We start from the raw sequence: 21,207 nt of genomic DNA, 5'->3' as shown, positions 1-21,207 counted from the left end.
AACATTTTAAAATTGAGATATAATTCGCATACCATATCATTCCCAAGCCGTAACACACATACGCTTTTTTAAAGTATACAGTTCAGTGATTGGACTATATTCACGAAGTTGTGCAACCGTCGCCACTATATAATTCCAGAAAATTCTCACCACCTCAAAAAGACGCCCCTTACCCATTAGAAGTCAATTCACGGCTCCTCTCCCTCCCTCTGAGCCCCACTTCTTTCCTCCCCCCAGGCCTAGGCAACCACTAATATACGTGCTGTTTTCATGGATTTGCCTATTTTGGACATTGCACCTAAATGGAGTCAAAAATATTTGTTCTTTTGTCTTCTCTCACTTAGCATAATGTTTTCAAGGTCCATCCATGTTGTAGCACGTAACAATGCTTCATTTCGACTATTTCTAGGTGCCTCGTATAAGTGGAATTACTGCGTTTCCCTGAAAATAAGACGTAGCCAGACAATCAGCTGTAATGCATTTTTTGGAGCAAAAATTAATATAAGACCTGGTGTTATTTTACTATAATGTAAGACCAGGTCTTATACTGTAATATAAGGCCAGGTCTTATAACATAAGACCTGGTCTTATATTAATTTTTGCTCCAAAAGACGCATTAGAGCTGATTGTCTGGCTACGTCTTATTTTCACAGAAACACAGTATAAAATATTTGTCCTTTTGTGCTTGGCTTATTTCACTCAGTATAATGTCTTCAAGGTTTCCCCATGTTGTATTTTGTGTCAGAATTTCGGTCTTTTTTAAGGCTGAATAATATTCCATGGTATGCAAGTACCATATTTTGTTTATCCATCCCTCCATTGATGGGCATTTGGGTTGTTTCCACCTTTTGGCTATTGTGAATAATTGCTCACTTAATTTTAATCTTAAGCAATTAACCATCTTTCGCCACGGGCAAGAAGGTCCACCTTGCATTTGATGTAAGATCAGTCGAGCACCTGTTTACTCAGGCCTGCCATCTCAGTCCTAAGGACGACCTGTGTTTGTGGGGAAGGGGAAGGATCTCTACATCATTGTGGGACGGACGTCAACCAGCTTAGACTTGTACAGCTTTTTCCAATCTGAACTACCTGGGGCTTTCCTAAAAAATACAATGAAAGGAGAAGAAGGGTCTTCTCGTCTCCATTTCCCTGCACAGTGGTATTCCATGATTCTCACACACATGCACAGCGGGCACACACCTACACACAGGCTCTTGCTGTCCCCCTGGTGTGATCATCTTTAAAATTGCCACCCGGGATGACTACCAAGGAAGGCACACTTATCTGGGTGCGGGGGGGGAGGGAAACTGGTTGGAGAACGTGAAGTTGGAAGGAAATGGAGGAGGAGTCTGGCTTTCCTTCTGGACTCAGGTGACTGACCCTCTGTTAAGTCCCCTTAGTGGCCAGGCCTTTTCTGAGAGTCAGTCCATCAGCATTGCTGCTTGAGTCTTTGTAAGGACCTTTGGCTGGAATATGCCCTGCGAGGGGCTTTAAAAGATGGGGTCTCTACGCACAAAGAGAGGAGGCAGAAGTCACTGAACATGAGCAAAGTAAACAGGGCTTTTCATGACATAGAAAACCTATCGCGTAGCAACACGTTTAGGAGCCCAGTTGTATGTGAACTTGTTCAAGCACATTTGCTACAGCCAATTCTAGGACAGAGAAGAACGTGACAGCCTCTGTGGGTTGATATGAGCTCTGAGCTGTCTTGTCGGGGGAAGAACAGCATTCACAATAGACATGTATAGCTGCGAACGTGGCAGGTGCCAATCTAGTAGTTCATTTCAAAGAATCCATGTGGAGCGGTCACTAGGTTAGCGACGCTCTCCTGGGCCCTGGAAGTCAGACACAGCTCCTTCCCTCCAGGTGTGTTTTGTCCAGCCCCACACCGTGCTGCGGCTTGCTTTGCAGAAGAAAGATATTCAACATGCTGGGGAACCACATCTATCCCAACTGACCCATTTCTTTTCTTTCCTCTTTTCTTCTCTCAACTGGTTTCCTGTCTGGCTTTCGTCTGTATGGACCCCCTCCTCCCTGTGCAGGGGAGAATCTGGGATTCTGGGAAGCCTGCGAGGATCTGAAGTATGGAGATCAGTCCAAGGTCAAGGAGAAAGCGGAAGAGATTTACAAGTGAGGATTAGCCAGACTGTTGGAGAGCCTCCCCTTGGGCCCCTCGCTGGCTACCCCATTGCTTTTGAGTGGGAGGTACCACACCCCTCATGTCAGCATCAGCGCTGCACCTGCCATGCTATAAATAGCTCACAGCCGCTTTAGAAGGATTCCCCTGCTCCTAGGGGAATGTGCTTAGGAGTTAAGAAAGCAAGCTGCCCTGAATTACAGTGCTTTGTCTTTGACTAAATCCCCTTACGTCTCCTGAGAGGTAGGGGCGTGTGTGTCTGTCTCCTGAGAGGTAGGGGCGTGTGTGTCTGTTTGAGAGAGAGAAGAAAAGAAAATAGGTGAGATGGGAAAACCTCTTCCCCAGGTCATCTTAGAAAAGTGAGGCCCATCAGGGGAAGGGAGGTTCCCGTCCCACCCCTCCGCCCCCCAGTGTCTGAGCCCAGCTTGGGGTACAAATGTGGGCACAGCTCTTATTTTGCACTGAGTGACTCTAGCCCCTATTTGCTCAGTGTAGCAATAAGTCTGTCCCTCTCCAGGCCTGGCTTTTCTCTAAATTCCCCTCCAAATTCCCCAAGGGCCAAGGGTTCCAGTTCAGAAGGACCAGCCCTGCTTATGATGGCCAGGCGGAGAGGGAAGGGGCGGGTGTGATGAGACCACCAGCGTTGCCAAAATGCACAGCTGCTGAAATCGGTACTCTGCCCCACCCCCCACCTAGAAGGTGCTCTTGTCTTGCTGTATCACATCCCTGCCAGTCCTCTCTGCACCGGCCATAGTAGACACCGGCCTTGGATTCTGAGGGCCCAGTGCAGTTAGTTCATGGTCACGTGCTTGGCCGTGGGTCCTGAAGCTCAAGCACCATGCTGGGCTGGAACCCGCCCTCCGCAGCCACTGGACTGTGGTGCTGAGCTCTGGGTGGCAGGCCAGGTGGCCCTGCCTTCTGAGCACTTAACCCATTGGACCTCTGGTGTCCTTCCTTCACATGGGCTCAGAATGGAGCATCCCGCTTTCCCAATTTAGAGATGTGCCAACAACATTGAAGTGAGGAGGTTGAGGCCTCACAGTTAGAGGTTTCTGTCCTTTCTCAAACGTTCGCCCACCTCTTCCCACAGGGAGGGACTCTGCACACATGAGAAATGGGGGTGTCGGGGAGATTGTCAGCCCAGGAAGTTCCCGTGACACCCTTCCCCAGGACAATAGTGCTTGACAGCCTTGCAGGCAACAGCTCTCGCATAGCTCCTAATTCCACAAATCTACTGCAAGGAAGCTTGCTGCCCCCACTGTTATATCAGCTTCCTTCCTCCCCAGGCTCCCCAGCTATGGAATCTTAGTCTGAATTCCAGAATTTTCATGTAGCGCTCAGGGGCGTGGCGAAATAGCCACGTGAGTATTTCTAACTCTCCACTGCTGAGGATGGGAAGTATCGGAGAGCCCCCGAAATCCCAGGTCTCAGGAAGTGTGGCCGGGTCTGGGTTCTCATTGGGGCCCAGGCCATCAGATCTCTGCCCAGGTGCTGGGATTATGGGCTGCCTCCTGACTCAGCATTTGAGATACATCTAGACTGGGCCAAGGGAGAGCAGAGGCCACGCAGCACTCGTTTGGAGGTGTCTTTGCCTGAATCCTGGTAAATAAGGAGGCAGAGGCATTAAGTTGGAGGCTGGGTTCTGCGCCCTAATGGCTAGAGTTCCCCACCCACTTCTTGCTCTCTTAGACGCCTGGAAACACCCAGGTTAAACATGCATATTCCCAGTACTGGCATGGCTGTTTTCTGGCTTCTGAGACGTTTCTTGACAACCTGTTCAGACTTTTTAGTGTCTCCAAAAAAGGGACCACTTTCACCCTGGGAGACACAAGTCATGTCAATCAACCCCTCCCTTGCGAGCAGTTGTGAGCTTTTCATTAAACCACCTGGTTTAGCTACTTTTGCTAACCTTTTCCTCCCCCCACCCAGGTTATTTCTGGCCCCAGGGGCGAGGCGGTGGATCAACATAGATGGCAAAACCATGGACATCACGGTCAAGGGTCTGAGGCACCCCCACCGCTACGTGCTGGATGCTGCACAAACCCACATCTACATGCTCATGAAGAAGGTAGGTGGGGTCTGTGCTGCAGATCCTTGGGGGCCAGGAAGCCCCTCCCTCCCCAGGCACCCAGAAAGTTCTTTAGATACGGGAGGAAAAAGGGAGACGCTATGTGGCTACTGCTTTGCTGGTGTTGGGATGCAGAATCGTCAACTGTCTCTTCTACCTGTCCACTGGGCAGGAACCTCCTTGAGCCCCCCACACTCGCTGGCTGGGGAGGACCAGTGGTAGATGCTGTATGTGTGTTCTTAGGGGCCTCTTACTCTGCAGGCGTGGTACTGGCGAGAATGACATTGATAATGACAGTATTCCTATAATAACTGTTAGTTACTGAGGGCTTCCCAGGTGTAGTCGCTATGTGAAGCGTGGAGCTTTGTGTCAAAGACAACCTACAAGGTAAGAATTGCTTCTTCAGAGTGCAGTGTTTGCCCAGGGTTTCACCAGAGGTGGAGCCCAGATTCAAAAGGGGTCTCCCTGGGTCCTGAGGCCGAGTTCTTAGTCTCTACTATAGAGTGGTGGCCGTTCTGGTGGCCCTGGCCCTAAGCAAATGTAACGCATGGAGGGTTTAGTGTGTCTAATTATGGTAAAACCCTGTGGGAATTCAGATCACCTTGTGGATTATTAACATAAAATGAATGGGGTGGAAATTTTCAGGACATTGTTAAAAAATAAAGGGAACCTGAGAGAAAATAAATCACTTCCTTAAGAAATTAGAATTTGGGGCTCAGAGTTAGTCTTAGAGAAGTTGTCTAGTATGGTTCCTATCTGGTGTCATGCCCAACAAGACTTTCTTCATAAGCTTCAACTTCTTATATGGCAATTATTCCTTTTATGGCAAAGTATCTCTAGAAACTCTTTTATATGATGTAAGCTGTGTGAATGACGTTTTAAAAATCAATTTCCCTTATCATCTTTCTTTTACTCAGTCTTTTACATACATTGTATTATAAAGAGATTTTACCTTGTATTATAAAGAGTTTTACCTTGCTTTTAAAATATGTAATAATTTAGAATTTTCACCAAGCCAGATTAGCCTTTTTTTTTTTTACCATTTACTTGTCATCAGTGGGTTTTTCCCCCCTGTATTTATCTTACAAGATTTACAGCAGCTTTCTTTAATAATTGGTCTCCCTTAATGTATTTTAAAATGCATTTTAATTCTTGAAAATGCGTATTTCCTACAGCTTTATAGAGAGACATCTAGGGAGGCCAGCTATTAGCCAGAACAAAACAGAGTCATGGGAAACTTAATAATCGTATGTGTATATGGACTGTGTCACTAGAGGCCACGTCTCAAGACAAGAAACTCAACATGGCTCAAAGGTTTCTTAATCCTACTCCCAGACTCTCGTCTTCTCATATCTTTTATTGCTACCACTCAGTCCTAGGAATGGTACCCCTCCAATTAAAAAAAAATAATAAAATCTCAATCCCTGGAGGTTGCGCTGGGCTTTGTCCCCTATGTGTTGGGACTAGAGTTTTGAGTGTGCTTGGGAGCAGGAAGCATCCATGAAGTGACGGTTCCAAACCTGTGCAGGGTCCCAGGAAACAACCACGCAGGAGGAGAATGAGCCTGGTCCTTTTCTTGATGAGCTCTTGCCTTTATACCCAAATTCAGGGCAGACAAGGATGGAAGTGAACTTCAAAGTGGGCGCCATGCTCGTGGCTGCCCATCTTCCTTGGAAGAAGGAATTGGGTGGGAGAGGTTGGCCGCAGGTGTCCTCTTGTCTCAGATGGGCTTCACTGAAGAACATCTGGCGTGGGCTTTAGCGTGGGGGGGCTATAGACGCTGGTTCTCTAACTTAAAGTGCAGCAGAATCGCCTGGGGGCTTGTTGAGACTCAGACTGTCCCAGCCCCAGGGCTTCTGTTTCAGGAGGACTGGGGTGAGCCTGAGAATGTGCATTTCTAGCAAGTTCCCAGGTGAAACTGACGCTGCCGGTCTGGGAACCATACTTGAGATCCGTTGCTTTGGACACACACCGAAATGCCTTTCACACACAGAGACGTATCCTTTTAACCTTGCCATCTAACTGCCAAGGGAGGGCTTGAAACGGCAAGTGTGTTTGTTTGATGTGTCATTTTCCCTCTCACGATTACCGTTTTTCTCCTGTTCCCATTAGGATTCTTATGCTCGCTATTTAAAATCTCCAATCTATAAGGAAATGCTGGCCAAAGCTATTGAGCCTCAGGAAACCACCAAGAAAAGGCAAGTGGAATGCTTGTAGTTGCCTGCTGTTTTGTTTACGGAGAAGTGAGGGTCTCTTTCAGCCCAATGGGCACGGTGGAGATACTTGCTTGACGAAAGTATTGGGGACGGGGAAGTATTTCTTAGGGTATGATTGTCTCCTGGGCTTCATAATGCCCTGAAATCACCCTAGCAAGGTTGCCTTAGTCATCACTGCCAGTACGTTTTGTTTCCCTTATGCTGGTTTGAAAGAATCTTATCAGACTGTTAATTACACTTACCACAAGTGGAGGCATCTCCTTGGTTTAAAATTTTAATTTTAACTTTTAATCTTTAAATGTATGTTTTGCAACTCACTGATTTTTAAAAATGGCTACACTTCTTCCCCTTTAAACCGATGTACGGGAATGAGTTTAGTCACGGCCTCGTGTCCTTGTAATGTCCTAAGGCCTTACAGAGAGTAGCAGATTACACAGTACCCAAAAATGGCAGACTGTGAAGGAAAACAAACAGTGGTACTCTCAGTGGGCTGCCTCTTGGCATCTGTTAGTTATCTCGGTCATTGTCACCTTCCTCACCGGAGATGTGCATTCTCTCATCTGGCAGAGCCCTTGGGCAAAAGATGAAATAATGTTCTGAGGGGCAGTTTGAACTCTTTTTGGCAGGGGTGGGGGGAAAGGGGGAGAAGTGCAGGAAGACGCCTTCATGGGGATCGAAGATTCAAAAGAGTAACCAAACGACAGCTTGTACAAAGAGGGAGGACTTTGGAGGAGACTTTCCCAGCACCAGCACGGGTCCTATCCCCCAATGGTTAGTAAATGGTCCCCCGTGTGTCAGCTCAGACCACGTCGGGCTCTTTCCCAGCATGTCCAGGCAATTCAAAAGAGGGGTGGTTGGACCAGAGCCTTTATCAAAGGAGCTTAAAAAACAAAACAACACAAAAAACCCCCAACACAACTTGGTTTCATTCTTGAAGATAATGGCCCTGTTATGAAAAGGAGAGAAAGGAGGTCTTTGTGGGGCTCTTCATCGAGGTTTCCTGGGTAAGGAAGGGAGTTCAGTGTCCCTGGGGACTGGAAAACTTCTTTAAGCCACAAGAAAGGGCCGAAATTGCCCCGTCAGCTCTGCCAGAAAATAGTGGATAAGGGAGGGGGGTCTCCTACCTCTCTTTCCAGATACTCTATGAGTGGGGCAGACCTGAGAAATCAGCTGAGATCTTCTCCTGGGCACCCCAGGTGCTTTGAGGGCTGGGTGTCACTAGATCACAGGTGTCGTGCTTGGCTTTGGTGTGGGGTACTGCCGTCTGGCAATATTGTCACCGCTAATGTGAGTGGTTGACACACGTGTGAATGTTTCTGTAATGTGTGAAGCTCGGCCTGTAACTATGTGGGGACTGCAGTGTGGTGGGTGTGAGTTTGTTCCATGACTTGCAGATGTAAGACAATGTATTAAACTTAATTTTCCCAGGACAAGTTAAATCGAGCTTTAAGCCTCCTCTGTGGCAGGGCTGGTGGGAGCCCTCTTTCTCTCTAGGGTGGACACAAGAGTTCTAGGGGCTGATGCAGTCTAGAAATTTGGGGATGTCCTATGTTTTAAGTCCACCATGGCTGCTAAGATGCTTGTGTCCTAAGCTTGTGGGTGTCTTAGCTGCTCACCATCCTCAGATCCCTGGAGCTTTGTCCTGACCTCCAAGGCTCTGGGAGAGACAGTGTGGTCCCAGGAATCCATGTTTAACTTTTACGGAAGGTTCCAGCACATGAGCACAGTGCCACCAGCTCTCCAACCCTCTTCAGGCCCCTTCCTCCTTTCTCTGCCCATCAAACCTAGCCCTCTTGGGCAGCCCCACTTTTTCCCTCGTTCCTAAAACTTTGGCTTTTGAAAACCAATACTCTAACTCTCCCCTGAGGAGAGAACCCTTGGACTTCCAGTATCCAAACCCTCTTTGCCCCTTCTTTCACAAAGAGCCTCTAGGAAGTTAAAATGACAAATTGGTTTCTAAACATTATAGAAGGCGTGTCTGTAACCATCACCATCCCAGCAGTCTTCCTTGGGCCTGACCTAAATCTGATGGCATTTGGGACTCACACTGGTCCCATGCTCCAAGGGAAGAGGAAAGCGCTGAGGTTGGCCATGCCTCCGAGAACTCCACCTGAAGTTCACTGGGAGAACGAGGGAACGAGTCCCGATTCTGGCCTTCCAGCCCCACCTCCCACCAGGTGTTACAGGGTCATGGTTGGGCAAGCAGCGTGGCTTTCTGCCAACCTCCAATCCTGTCCTTCCTTCCAGCTCCAGCCTCCTGTTTATGCGGCGTCACCTGCGCTCCAGCCCGAGCCCCGTCATCCTGAGGCAGCTGGAGGAGGAAGCCAAGGCTCGAGAAGCAGCCAACACGGTGGACATCACCCAGGTCATGAGCAAGCTGGACCGTAGGAGCCAACTCAAAAGAGAGCTGCCTCCTAAATAAATCTACAAGTCCTCGGGGTGGTTGGGGCATGCACTTGGGAGAGGCAAACAAAGGCAGGCTCAGCGTCTAGAAGATTCCATTCCCCATCAGTGGGGCAGTGGGCTAGTCAGGTTCATCCCGTATTGCTCTGACCTCCTTCATGGTGGGCTTCCCAATACCAGTGCAACTAGAGCTAGTTCTCTCACTCTAGCAACCTAGGGGCAGGGTTGGCAATGGGAGGGGAAGGTGTCATGCAGGGTCTCAGCTCCCACTCCTGGCAGGTGAACGCAGGATATGGTGAGGCCGAAAAGGAACACCAACGGAGCCATAGATAGGGGGTTCATACCACTACATTCTCACTGGTGGCCAGGCGAGACACAGAAAGTAGAATCCACACGATCCACACCCTCTGCAACCCGCACTTGCTAACCGCGCTTGCTAACCACAGTCTGCAATCCGCAATCTGCGCTATTGGCACTTGCTAGTGTAGCCACGGCAGTTATATACAAAACAATAGTGGCTAATGGCCAACTGGTTACAGCTGATGGCCAGCACCTTTCCACGTGAGGCAGATTGCCTGGAAACTGCTCTCCTGGCCCTGTCCCTAAACTCCTCCCCTCCAGGCTCTCGCCTCACAATCTACGCAACAAGCATCTTCCGCGAGGGGCCCTATGTGAGGAACCTGGAGTTGGATGCAATATCCTGGGCACAGCCAGGCCTTCTGGGCACAGCCAGACTTCCTGGGCACAGCCAGGGTTTCTCAGGGTACCGCGCTAGAACAATAGTAGAACAATAGTAGCTCATAGCCAAGGTACTTACATATCCTCGGTGGCGGCTGGTCGAGATACAAAAAGCAAACATCCATCAGTACGCCAACAAGGAGTCTTCCTGCACTCCAGTCTTGTTGGTGGCCGGTCGAGACACAGGAAGCAAACATCCGCCAGTTCCACCACATTGTGGTACGTTCCCAAGCAAACAGTCAAGTGGTCCATCAAATCAGGGATGGAAGGCACTGCAGCGTGCACAGGTGGCATCACCCTATTTAGTTCCCCATGGTCCACAGTCATTCGCCAGGGCTGTGCATTGGCCTCACAATGTGTGCCCTCCCTGCAGGGCAAGGGCTCCAAGTCCTCCCCAACCTGGGGGTGAGGGATGACCTCGACCTCACCTGCATCTTCCACCAAGGACTCAGCAAGCGTTTTCTCCTGGGACTGCCTCAGCAAGCACTTCCCAGCCCACACGGCCGGCAATGACCTTTGCTTTCTCCAGCCTGTGCTGGTTGGAGAGTTGTCCACGTCTTCCCACCCCTCCATGGGGGTCCAGCTCTGGCAGCTGCACGGCTTTTTCTATGCTGGTTGGAGAGCCATCCATATTTCCCCACCCTTCCACAGAGGTCCAGCTCATGAGCGGCCACTGGGCACCACACGCTGTGTGGGGGCCAGCTGTCCTCCTGCCCAGTGGCAGACGACTCCGTTACCTGACCAGGAGACCCCTGCTCGCTGCGCCAAGTGTCATGCAGGGTCTCAGCTCCCACTCCCGGCAGCTGAATGCAGGACATGGTGAGGCCAAAAAGGAACAACAACGGAGCCATAGATAGGGGAGTCATACCACTACATTGTTGCTGCCGGCCAGGCAAGACATAGGAAGTAGAATCCACACGATTGCAATCCGCGCTTGCTAACTGCACCCTGCGATCCACAAGCCGCACTATTGGCGCCTGCTAGCATAGCCACGGCAGTTATACACAAAACAGTAGTGGCTAATGGCCAACTGGTTACAGCTGATGGCCATCTAATTACCGAGCTAGCACCTTCCCAGGTGAGGCAGAGAGCCTGGAAATCGCTCTCCTGGCCCTGTCCCTACAGGAGGTCACCTGACTTAGCTGCTGTGTGACCTCCTATCTATAGTCGGGGGTTCTTGTAGTGAGAACCACAGAGAAAGGCTGATTTGTTTTCCACCGTTTGTTTTGGAAAATTAAAGACAAGCCCTCTCCCCAACCCCCAGGTACGGTTCTTGCAGGCACATTTGTTTCAAGTCGCTTAGTGAAGTTCCTCATTCCATTCAATTTAGACTCTGCTTCTAAAGCAGTTGGAAATCCTGCCAAGGGACTAGTTTCAGGGTTCCCCTATAGATGCACGGCCCTGGACACCTCTGTTACACCTGCGGAGAAAGGTCCTGCTAAGACATTTCTGTTGAGCTTGTTCATAGCCACAATGACTGAGGGTTGGTGGACTCTCTCCTTCCCCTTTGTCTCCCCGTCCCCTTTTACACGCTAGGGGAATAAGTAGCTGGTAGGAACGAAGGACTCAGGCCTCAGGCCTCTGGAGCAGTCAAGGTGAAATGGCCTTTAAAGGAGCAAGTTTTTTGGATGAAGAATGAAGGGGCTTCATTCATGGGAGGAGGATGGTAGATACCTGTGCCATTTTCAAGATGAATCCGGGTCCAAGATAAAACTCTCGTGGATATTTTCTAGATGCTCGTGCTTCCCTCCTCTATAGCTGTAGACTCGGCCAGCCTTATGGGCAGGGCTGGAAGGGAAGGTAAATTCAAACTCTGATTTGGGAGGGCTGCAGGTAATTCTTGAAGTTAGGCTTACCCCACACACCTGTGTAAGAGTGTAAAGGAGGCAGAGCAGGTCTCTGAGCAAGGGACCAATCTTGCACAGCAAGAAGACACATTCCACATGTTTACTGAGCACCTACTGTGTGCCAGGCATCAGTGAATAAATAGACAAGGTCCCTGTCTCATGGAGCTTATAGTCTAGGACTGACAAAAGATAATGAAGCCAACTATATCAGGTAGCTGTCGATGTGACACTGATGTCTGCCACAAAGCTAGAGTGGCACACGACAATATGTGTTTATTGCTCATTTGTATAGGTCATTTGTGTGGCTCTTGATTTTGGTGGGGCTCACTCCCAGCCCGGGGGTTGATCTGTGGTGGCCTAGGCTGGGCTGAGTAGAATGATTCTTCTCTGCTTCACATGACTTTTATCCTCCAACAGCCTCGCCTAGGCATGATCCTATGGTAATTGCAGAATTGCAAGGGAGTGAGTGGAAACATAGAAGGTGTTTGAGGTGCAGGCTTAGAACTGGCACATGGTCTCTTCCATCTCATTTTGTTGGCCAGAGCAAGTCACAGAGCCAGCTTAGAATCAAGGGGTGGAAAATACACTTAATCTCTTTAGTGAGAGAAATTTGAAAGTCTCCTGGCAGAAGACATGGAAACAGGGAGGGGTGAAGAACTGTGGCTGTTGCTGGCATCAACAGCACCAACAAATCGGTGATCAAACCTGTAGAATGTGTTACAAAGGAAATGGATATGGTTCTGTGACAGGGAAGATGGGTGGTGTGGAGACTAAGGAGGCCTCTCCCAGGTGGTGACAGATAAGCAAGAGGATGAGAAAGAGTTGGCCATACAAAGAATATGGGCTAAGCAGGGAGAACTTTCCAGGCAGAGGGGAACTGCATGGGCAAAGTCCTAGCAGTAGGAAATGGCTTGGAGTGAAGTGAAAGGCCAGGTGAACGGAGCCTGATGGACAAGGGGGAAATGGTACAAGATGAGGTTAGAGAGTCGGGCAGGGCCAAGTCATCGAGGACTTTTTAGGCTGATGTAAGGAGTGTGTGGCTCTTGATTTCATGTTAGCAAAATTATTTCATTATTTACTCTCTCCATTTTCCCTAGCCACAGAGTAGTAGTTCACGCTCTGAAAGAGCAACTAGAGATATGCTTTGTTCATTTCTCTTTCACCTCAGGGAGGGCACGCTAAAGTAGAAATTTTACGTAGCGAAGCACTGTGAACTGAGTGACATGAGGGGGGGTATTATATCTATCTCACTCACACTTGGAGCCTAATGGCCTGAGACCTCGCGTGTTGTGCATAAAAATGGCTTTACTCCTGGATGGCAGCAGTTATTACCTCAATGGATGAATAGATGAATGAATGAATGAATGAATGAATGAATGAATGAATGAATGAAAAGAGAACTAGATTTGGGCTCTGGTCCTGGTTCTACCACTAGTCATGTTTTGAGCAACCTTAACCTCCTCTGCTTCCTGATTTGTGAAATGTGGGGTTGGCACCAGATTCATGCTTCTTAAAACAGATTTTATGAATTCCAGAAGGACACCCAGCCTGGGGAATCAATTTTACTTGAAGATTTGGAATGGGAGGAAAGTTAGATAATTTTGAAAATTTCACATTAAAGTGATCATGAATATATTATGAATTAGAATGCAAAATGCACATAAATTTTTAAAGATAAAATTTGGGACATCAAAGGCATTTCATGGCTGGCTGTGGCAGATTCAGGCTTTTCCCTCAGACTCCTGGGAGAGAGTGCTTCTTCGGCTCTCTTGCTATTTGTCCTACTTCTGTGGAAAAGTTTGAGAAGCCTGAAACCAGAGCTATGTGCCATCCCCGCTAACCGAGATCACAAAAATGGTGGTGAAGATGGTGGAGGTGTTGAATTTGTCATGAATTCTTCAGGGCACAGACTATGTCTTGTTAGTCTTTGACTCAGCCGTCCACTATCCCAGTCCCCACATGAGGGACATGCCTGCTTCACACGTCTCTCATTCTCCAACAGACTACCAGCCGCTCTGCATCAGAAACCTAGGTACCCCACACTTATTGATGGAAACCTTAATGGCAGACACACGAGAATCTCACAATCTAATGAGAGACATAGGCATGGAAACCAAGTAGGTTGTCCTTCTTTATTGGATGAAAGGGTGAATAAGGGTTTTAACCTCACCCATCTGAGAAAATGTAGATGATAAAGGGCTTAACTCCTGGATGGCAGCAGTTAGGTTCCACAGGTGTATTTGAAACACCTGTTTAGTGTAAGAACCAGTGGTGGGTGCTACGGCAGATGCACATGTGGGCAGATGTTCTTTGCTCTCAAGGGCCTGACAAGGGTACATGGATGCAAATGGCTGCAACCCAAGGCGGAATTCGATTGAGGCTGGGTGGTATAGAACATGCTAGAAGAGCACAGAGATGGGAGAGGATGGTTTGGCCTGGGGGGTTGGGGGGGCTCACCAGGAGATTCTCTCATGTTTAGTAGTAAAGGAGCCATAGGCCTCGACTCAGTTTTGAGGTTTTATAAGAGTGTCTGCTGCTAGACTCCAGCAGGTGGCAACTGCTCCTGCTAGCTTTGTTTCTATGCATCAAACATAACAGTAGTCCCACAGGGCTTGTTTGAATCTCAAATAGCCTCACAAATAGTATTTATCTGGATAATCTTATTGATATATTTAAATCATCATGATGTTCTCTGTTAGGCCATGTACTTAGGCATCATCTGAATTCCTTAATGCCATATTTTAAACAGCGTGAGTTTCTCTATCCATGGTGGCATATATCTTATGCTAGAATATAAAGCATGCTATAAGGTACCAGGATTTCCTTTGTAGAATTTCATTCTCAGGCTTGGCTTTTAGAGAAAGGACTGCTTTTGTTGTGAGGGTTGAGTATAAATTGAAGGGCTAGGGACAAGACAATCCAACTAGAGTACTTAGGACAATGCCTGGCATATAATAAGTGCTCAATAAATGCTAGCTGCTGATATTATCATCACAACCATTATCATCCTCACCGTCACCATCATCCTCACCAACACCTTCATCCTCACCATCATCCCACCATCATCATCATCATCCTCACTTTCATTACCATCATCCTCACCATTATCATCATAACCATCACCACCATCACCACCATCACCACCATCACCACCATCACCACCATCATTATCACCATCGCCATCCCTAGTAGCTTCATGTAAGCTTGTGCTTTCGGTGTTGTCCAATACAATGATATATTACACTTTATTATGTAGGAAATTTCCTGAGGGGTATATAAACCATCTCTCAGAGCCTTGCGGTGTGGCCCTCCCAGCTACGCAGGGACCAGGAGGATATATTTGAGGGGAGGAGAATAGGGTGTTGATATCATGTCCTCTGTCTACCGCTCCTATAAGGGAGCTGACTAGCAACAGTGTAGTGGCTGGTCAGTCCTTTGGTCCTGAGGTTCATGGCTGACGTAAGGGTCTTTTCAAATTGGGAAGGTCTTGTGCTGGGCTGTGACAAATGAGATGACTGGTAGGAGAAATGATGTGGATTTTTCTCCAGGAGGTCAACTTTGCTCATTTGCTTTTGGGGGCAGTGAGAAGGGCCTAGAAGGGGGACCGTGCACACTGCATGCTGAACCTGAATGCAGCCCTCTCCTCACCTGCCTGCTTCCAAGAAGTGGGAGTTCAGGTGGCCGCAAGGTTTCCTTCGAACTCTCATCCAGTTTCTGGATGGAAAATGAATTACATCGCTTTATGTTATCTGCTTTGCCTTTAATTAAAAATCCTGTGATTGTGTCCTCATGTCAACATACCTGCTCCATTTCATGCTCCTTTCTCAACTTCTCTTGGCTCCCTTGCATAATAAAACAGCACCAAAACAAACCAAACCAAGCTCTCCTTCACTGTGTCTCTGTCGTGTCACATTTCTTTGCCATGTGCCTTGCATGCCACTGCTTTGCTGCTTTACACCGATGGTAGGTATCGCATGGGCTGGAAGGGTGGGGTCTCCAAGTGCAAGCCCCAGGCCTTTGGGGGAGTCATGGTGGAAGGGGGTAGAAAAGGCATCCTGCTTAGAGTGTCCAGGGCCAATTGGGCTAATGCTATTTGCCCAGAAGAAATGACCTCAGGTCAGGTGCGTGAAGCGGGACAGTGGCTGCCTTCCTTACCTCTACTGTCATTCATCCTGGAAAAGAGAAGGTGCCGGGGGAGGAATGGGGTGGGGAAGAGGGCACAGAATCGTGTGAGTGGGGATGTATGGAGTGGCTCATCTTGTCATGGCTGCATCATCTCCACGAGCCTCAGTTTTCTTATCTGTAAGGCAGAGGTTATAACAGGAGTTTATCACAAATTCTGAGTAAGTGGGATTCGAGTTAAGGAACCAGGGGTGGGGGTGTCCTCAACGAGTTGAGGGAAGAGCACTTTGCTGCATCTCTGTCTCTCTTAACACAGTCTTTTTCCCAGTTTTGGCATTTCGGTCCACTCTTCAAGACCCCAAGTCCTATCCAAACCCCACAGGCAATAGGATGGTAATATACTCGATCCGTAGAAAAAGCAAGGACTTTGGGGTTACACAGACCTGGAATCTGATTCTCATGTAGTCACTGTGTTAGTTGTTTGTTGCCACATAACAAATTAGCACAAACCGCCACTCTTGATTAGCTTCATGGCTGGCCAAGTGAGACTTGGCTGGGTCTCTTCTTAGGGTCTTGCACTCAGGTGTCCCCAGTCTGCCCGTGTCCTTATTTGGAAGCTGTTGGGAAGCCTCTGCTTCCAAGCTCATTCACATTGTTGGTAAGATTTAGTTTCTTGTAAGACCGAGGGCCCCAGTCTTTTACTGGCTATTAGCTGAGGGCTGCTCTCAGCTTCCCGACGCTGTCTGAGTTCCTTGCCACGTGGAACACCTCCATCGCAAAGCCAACAGTGGAGACTTTTTCCCTCACTGGAGTCCTATCATGCTTCAGACCTCTTTGACTTCTGTCTCTGGTCTCTAGACTCAGATCTGAAGAGCTCATGTGAGGAGGTCAGGCTCACCTGGATAATCCTTTTTAAAAGGCACCTATCACGTAGCCTGGGAATGACTATCGCATGACATTTACAGTTTATATACACAAAGGACAGGGGCCGGAACCTTAGAATTCTACATACCACACTCACTGATTGATGGCGAGAGCCTGGAGCGGGTAATGAACCCGTCTGGGCCTCAATATTCTGTTCTCTAAAATGGGGTGATGACAAATTCATAGAATACCTAGCACACAGTAGGCACTTAAGAAATTATAGGGCCAGATTCTTTCACCTAACAGTTGTTTCCTAAACCCTTAATCAGGGCCCAGCTTCCCCCATTGTTATTCGTCTTTGCAGACTGTGCCCTAAGAGGAGCCACACTTCCCTATCCAAGGGAGGTGTTAGAAGCATAGCTCAGAGCTCCTTAAAGTTACTGGGCTTGATAACAAAATGATGACCTCAGGTGTTAGATGCTTTCCCTGAGTTGCAGTCCCCTGAGACTCTCCTTCAGTCAGTCTGGGCTGGGACAGGGATCTACCTTTGTAACAGGTAACCTGGGTAATTCTGATGTGGTTGGTCTGGAGGCCACACTGAGACATCCAGCTAGCGATCAGCTTGGCTTCTCAAAGCCCAGTGGCCCCACGTCTGGTTTGTTGGCCTGTGGGTGGAGCAGAAACACTGACTCTGAGCTGCTGTTACAGAAAGGAATCTTGCTTGAACCTCAGGGGGTGGGTGAGAAAGAATGGAGACCTCCCCCACCCCCAATGGCAAAGCCCTCTGTGGCCTCCTAGCCTTTCTTTTCTTTCAAAAGCTATTCTAGGATGTTTCCTCTCCAGGTTGGGACTGGCACACACAGGTGACCTGGAAACCAGGCCACACTCCGTGGAAGCAAGCAGCTTCCTCTCAGCGCCTGGAGCTGCCCTCCTTTGGCCCCAGGGCAGTGCCCAGGCCCTGGGGGCAGGCCGGTCCCTCTAAGTGGGACCTCCGGGTGTCTGCGACAGTTTCAAAGATGGTTTGTTCGTCACTGAAGTCACTGCCAGTTCTCTCTTGGAGGTGGTGTTGGTCCAAGTGTCCTAGGGGCATCCCTCCGAGGACCAGCATATTCTCCGGCTGCATTCACTCTGGGCTTTGATGTGGCTTGTGGATCCAGGAGACCTTCAAGAAGTAACAACGAACCCAGATTGATGGGCCCAAGCACTCGAGGAAGGGGAGAGGGATGATAGCAGAGAACCTCCCTGAAAATTCTGGTTTTAATTTTCTGTGTCAGCTCCGACAGAACTCTCCCAGGCTTCTTTGGCTGAAAACATGTCTGATCCAGCATTCCTACTCCAATGCTCCAGGACACGGGGACCATGGTGGCCCAGGGAGGTTGAGACTGTTCTCTTCTCCAATGAGTAACCTCCTCACCTTGTGTTTCCTGTTTCCTTCTGGCATGTCCAGATTCCACACTTAGCCTTTCTTCCCGGCCACCCGGCTCTGCCCTCGGGAGGCATGGGGATGTGCTGGCGACAGGCCATCCCTAAGGTGTGGTCAGTGTGGACACAGGTAGGGGTTCAGGTCAGGGTGCACGGTCTCAGGCCTGGAAGAGTCCGTAAGGCACAGGCTGGGGCTTCTTCACCTCTGGCACGCTATTAAAAGCCTCCAGTCCTTGGGTTGGGAACCAAGGATAGAAAAAGGATGAGACGGCATGTGGCAGGTACTCAGCATTGCTCCTTGGGAGGACGGGAGATGAGGGATGATTAGAAATCCAAGCTGGCCACACCCAGCATCAGTCTGCCTTGGGATGCAAGTGCCCAAGTCTGGGGACCATGGCTAGGGCTCGGAGACAGGCAGGCCCCTTGGCAGGAGGTCTGTGTGTGGCTGTGCCGTTGTCACAGATGGCTTTGGGCATCCTTCCCAACGTCCCAGGGGACAGCCACACGAGGCCTGTGCTATGGGCACTGGCAGGGGCTCAGTCAGCAGCGGGCAGTCCCTGGGCCCGTTGGCTAGCCACTCAACTCACCCTGAGCTCTCTCTTTCCTTCCCTGCAGTCGGGCCAGCACACCGCTCCCAGCCCCCACCTGGCTGTGTACACTGGGACCTGCGTGCCCCCCTCCCCGTCCAGCCCCTTCTCCCCGTCCTGCCGCTCCCCCAGGAAGCCCTTCCCCTCACCGAGCCGCTTCATCCGACGGCCCAGCAGCACCGTCTGCCCCTCACCCATTCGGGTGGACTTGGAGAACACCTTGGGCTCAGAGCAGAAGGGGGAGGCCTGCAGATCCAGTTTCCGCCAAAGACCCTCCAGAGACGCCTCCACTGACTGCCCCTGGCCCCGGTCCGCGCCCAGGGCCCCTCCCAAGGCCCGCATGTCTCTGTCCTTCGGCAGGTTTTTGAGACGAGGCTGTTTAGCCTCACCGGTTTTTGCCAGGCTCTCGCCCAAGTGTCCCCCTGTGTCCCACGGGAAGGTACAGCCCCTGGGAGATGTGGGCCAGCAGCTGCCACGGCTGAAATCCAGGAGAGTGACAAAGTAAGAACCAGAGGGCATTGTGCTGTGTGTGTGTGTGTGTGTGTGTGTGTGCACATATGTCTGTCGGTGAGCCATCTATTGAGTCTTCCCATTTGGTGTTCCTCCTGCACACCCCCCACCCCACTTCCTTTCCTCTCGCGCCCGAAGCTTTTTCCAGATCAAAATGGATGTGCCTATGGAGACTGGGACCTGCCTGATGGACTCGGAGGAAACCGGGACAGGAAGATCGGGTGACCAGGCCATCAAAAAGGAGGTCATCTGCCCCTGGGAGAGTCTGGCTGAGGGGAAAGCTGGCTGAGCCGTGGCCTCGGACCAGGCAGATGGCCCCAGCTGACTCCGCTGGATGGGGACACCGGACATGCTCTCGAACCAAAGTGCATTAAGATCACAGTGGGGGGCCAGGCAGACAAGGTGGGTGGGTGATGGGGCAGAGTACTCTGTCTGGGCTCCTGGGGACCAGCTCCTTCTCTCCCTCCGACCTTCCCTCTTTTGGGCAGAAGAAAGGCATGTGGACCAGAGGACTTTACTTGTTGCCTTAAAACCGATAAAAGGTTAACTTGGAAGAGTCTCTTGGATTGGACTGTTAGTGTGTGTCTGTCTGTGTTCTTAGTTATTTATGAACCATTATTTAGACTCACTTAGACTCATGTCTTTGGTATTTTTGACAAAGGGACGTTGGCAATGAGTCACTTCCAAGGCTCATTAAGCAGGGGTAACTCCTTCCCTGCTTAAATTGGTGTGTGCATGATGCTTTTATCCGTGGACTTCCCCAGGGGGATGCCCCAGGATGTGGCATCCTACAGGAAGGGGAGGTCTGGGGAAAGGCGTCCTTCTAGAATGCCAGGTGTATTGTTCAGATCCACCAAGAAGCAGATGCCAAGATGAGGTTAGGATAAAGAGTAGGGGGTGAGGGACTTCACCCCCTCTTTATCCTGATGCTGGGCTGACCTCTGGGGAAGGAAGTCGGGGTAGGGAGAGGGTCAGATAGCAGCACAGTTCCGAGAAAGTTTTGGCCAGGCTGCTGGGGTGTCCCTCAGCCAGTCACTGTTGGAGGGGTCCTGTGTCTGGTGGGAATGGTTCTGCATTAGTGCCCTCAGCATGTAAGGTCATTGGCTGGGAGTGCCTCTGGGAAGCCTGGCCCGTATGTGCTGGTGGCCATCAGTCCATGTGCACCCTGCAGCACATTGTCACATCTGTCGTGCCTGTGATTGTCACATCTCCAGTAGTCACTTCTGGACGTTCGGGCCTCGGCACGTTCCTCCCACCTCTTCTCCAGCTAGTCACTCAACGAGATTTTACTGAGCCCCTACTATGTGCCCAGTGCTGTGCCGGGCCCTGGGGATGCAGCTGTGACTCCTTGCTTCATGGAATTCATCTAGATCAGTGGTTCTCAACCAGGGGGCAACTTTGCCCCCAGGGGACACTGAGCAGTGTCTGGAGACAGTTTGGATTGTTAAGACAGGGTGGTGCTACTGGCATCTAGTGGGTAGCTAAACATTCTACAGTGCACAGGGCAACCCCCTACCCCAACACAACAAAAGATTATGTGGTCCAATATCAGTGCCACTGTTGAGAAACCCTGAAATAAATGATAGGTTACAACCTGTACTGCTGGACATGTGTCCCTTGTCATTTGTTTCTGCCCAAAGCTCTGAAGCATTGCCCCAAAGGGTCCTGCTGGGATATTGGGATTGGACGGGGGTTGAAATTAAGGGTGACATGGTGAGCAAAACGTTTTTAGCAGTTGCATGGAAAGTCATCGTAGGAAAAAAAAACTCAAGTGGTTTGCCAAACCACTCATTTTGCCCCTCCCTTTTAATCCTCAGCTTCATCAGAATTCAATTAGTAAATAAGAGCCCCTCACTTACTTTCAACCTTGGACGACTTACCTTATTTAGCCCATAAACACTGGGCTGCTGAGTCATTTCTCTGCACACGTCTGAAGATGAATGGTGAGCAGGTGCATGGCCAAAACCTGGACTTGTTGACCCTGCAGGAAAACGTGCTCCAATACCACACGAGCGCTACCTGTTAGATTCTACAGAACCCACTCCTTTGGGCTCATACAGGAGTCACTGCTCTAGGGGTACAGAAACTTTTCTCCCAGAGACTAAGAGAAATCAGCTGGGTCTTTCTTGGAAGGTAAGTGGGCCAGTTAACTTGACGTCTTTATTTGCAGAACTGGTCTAAAATGAGAAAGCAAGCCCACGTGGATCCCCAGCATGAATGACCGAAGCCTGCAGGACTCACTGGTTGGATTAGGTGCAGGCTGATGTGCAGTAACAGAGAGACCCCAGAATGA

General features: G+C 49.6%; 1 protein-coding gene across 3 annotated transcripts in view; it reads left to right on the top strand.

Moving 5' to 3' along the window:
- The window catches only part of RGS9 (regulator of G protein signaling 9), a 63,180-nt gene extending 42,890 nt beyond the window's left edge, over positions 1-20,290 (top strand). For 2 of the 3 annotated variants that reach the window (XM_033091305.1, XM_033091304.1), the window contains 6 exons: positions 2,043-2,130; positions 4,067-4,205; positions 6,318-6,403; positions 8,669-8,786; positions 18,433-18,905; positions 19,053-20,290. In XM_033091305.1, coding sequence (XP_032947196.1) covers positions 2,043-2,130; positions 4,067-4,205; positions 6,318-6,403; positions 8,669-8,786; positions 18,433-18,905; positions 19,053-19,203 — 1,055 coding nt within the window. In that variant the 3' untranslated portion in view covers positions 19,204-20,290. The remainder of the gene's footprint in view (positions 1-2,042; positions 2,131-4,066; positions 4,206-6,317; positions 6,404-8,668; positions 8,787-18,432; positions 18,906-19,052) is intronic. The other variant, XM_033091307.1, reaches the window with a different exon arrangement.
- The last annotated feature ends 917 nt before the right edge of the window (positions 20,291-21,207 follow it).

This window comes from Rhinolophus ferrumequinum, chromosome 21 (genome assembly GCF_004115265.2).
Source record: "Rhinolophus ferrumequinum isolate MPI-CBG mRhiFer1 chromosome 21, mRhiFer1_v1.p, whole genome shotgun sequence".
Classification (NCBI taxonomy): Eukaryota; Metazoa; Chordata; class Mammalia; order Chiroptera; family Rhinolophidae; genus Rhinolophus; species Rhinolophus ferrumequinum.
The sequence above is the reverse complement of the archived record's forward strand: the minus strand, read 5'-3'. Positions and strand labels throughout refer to the sequence as shown.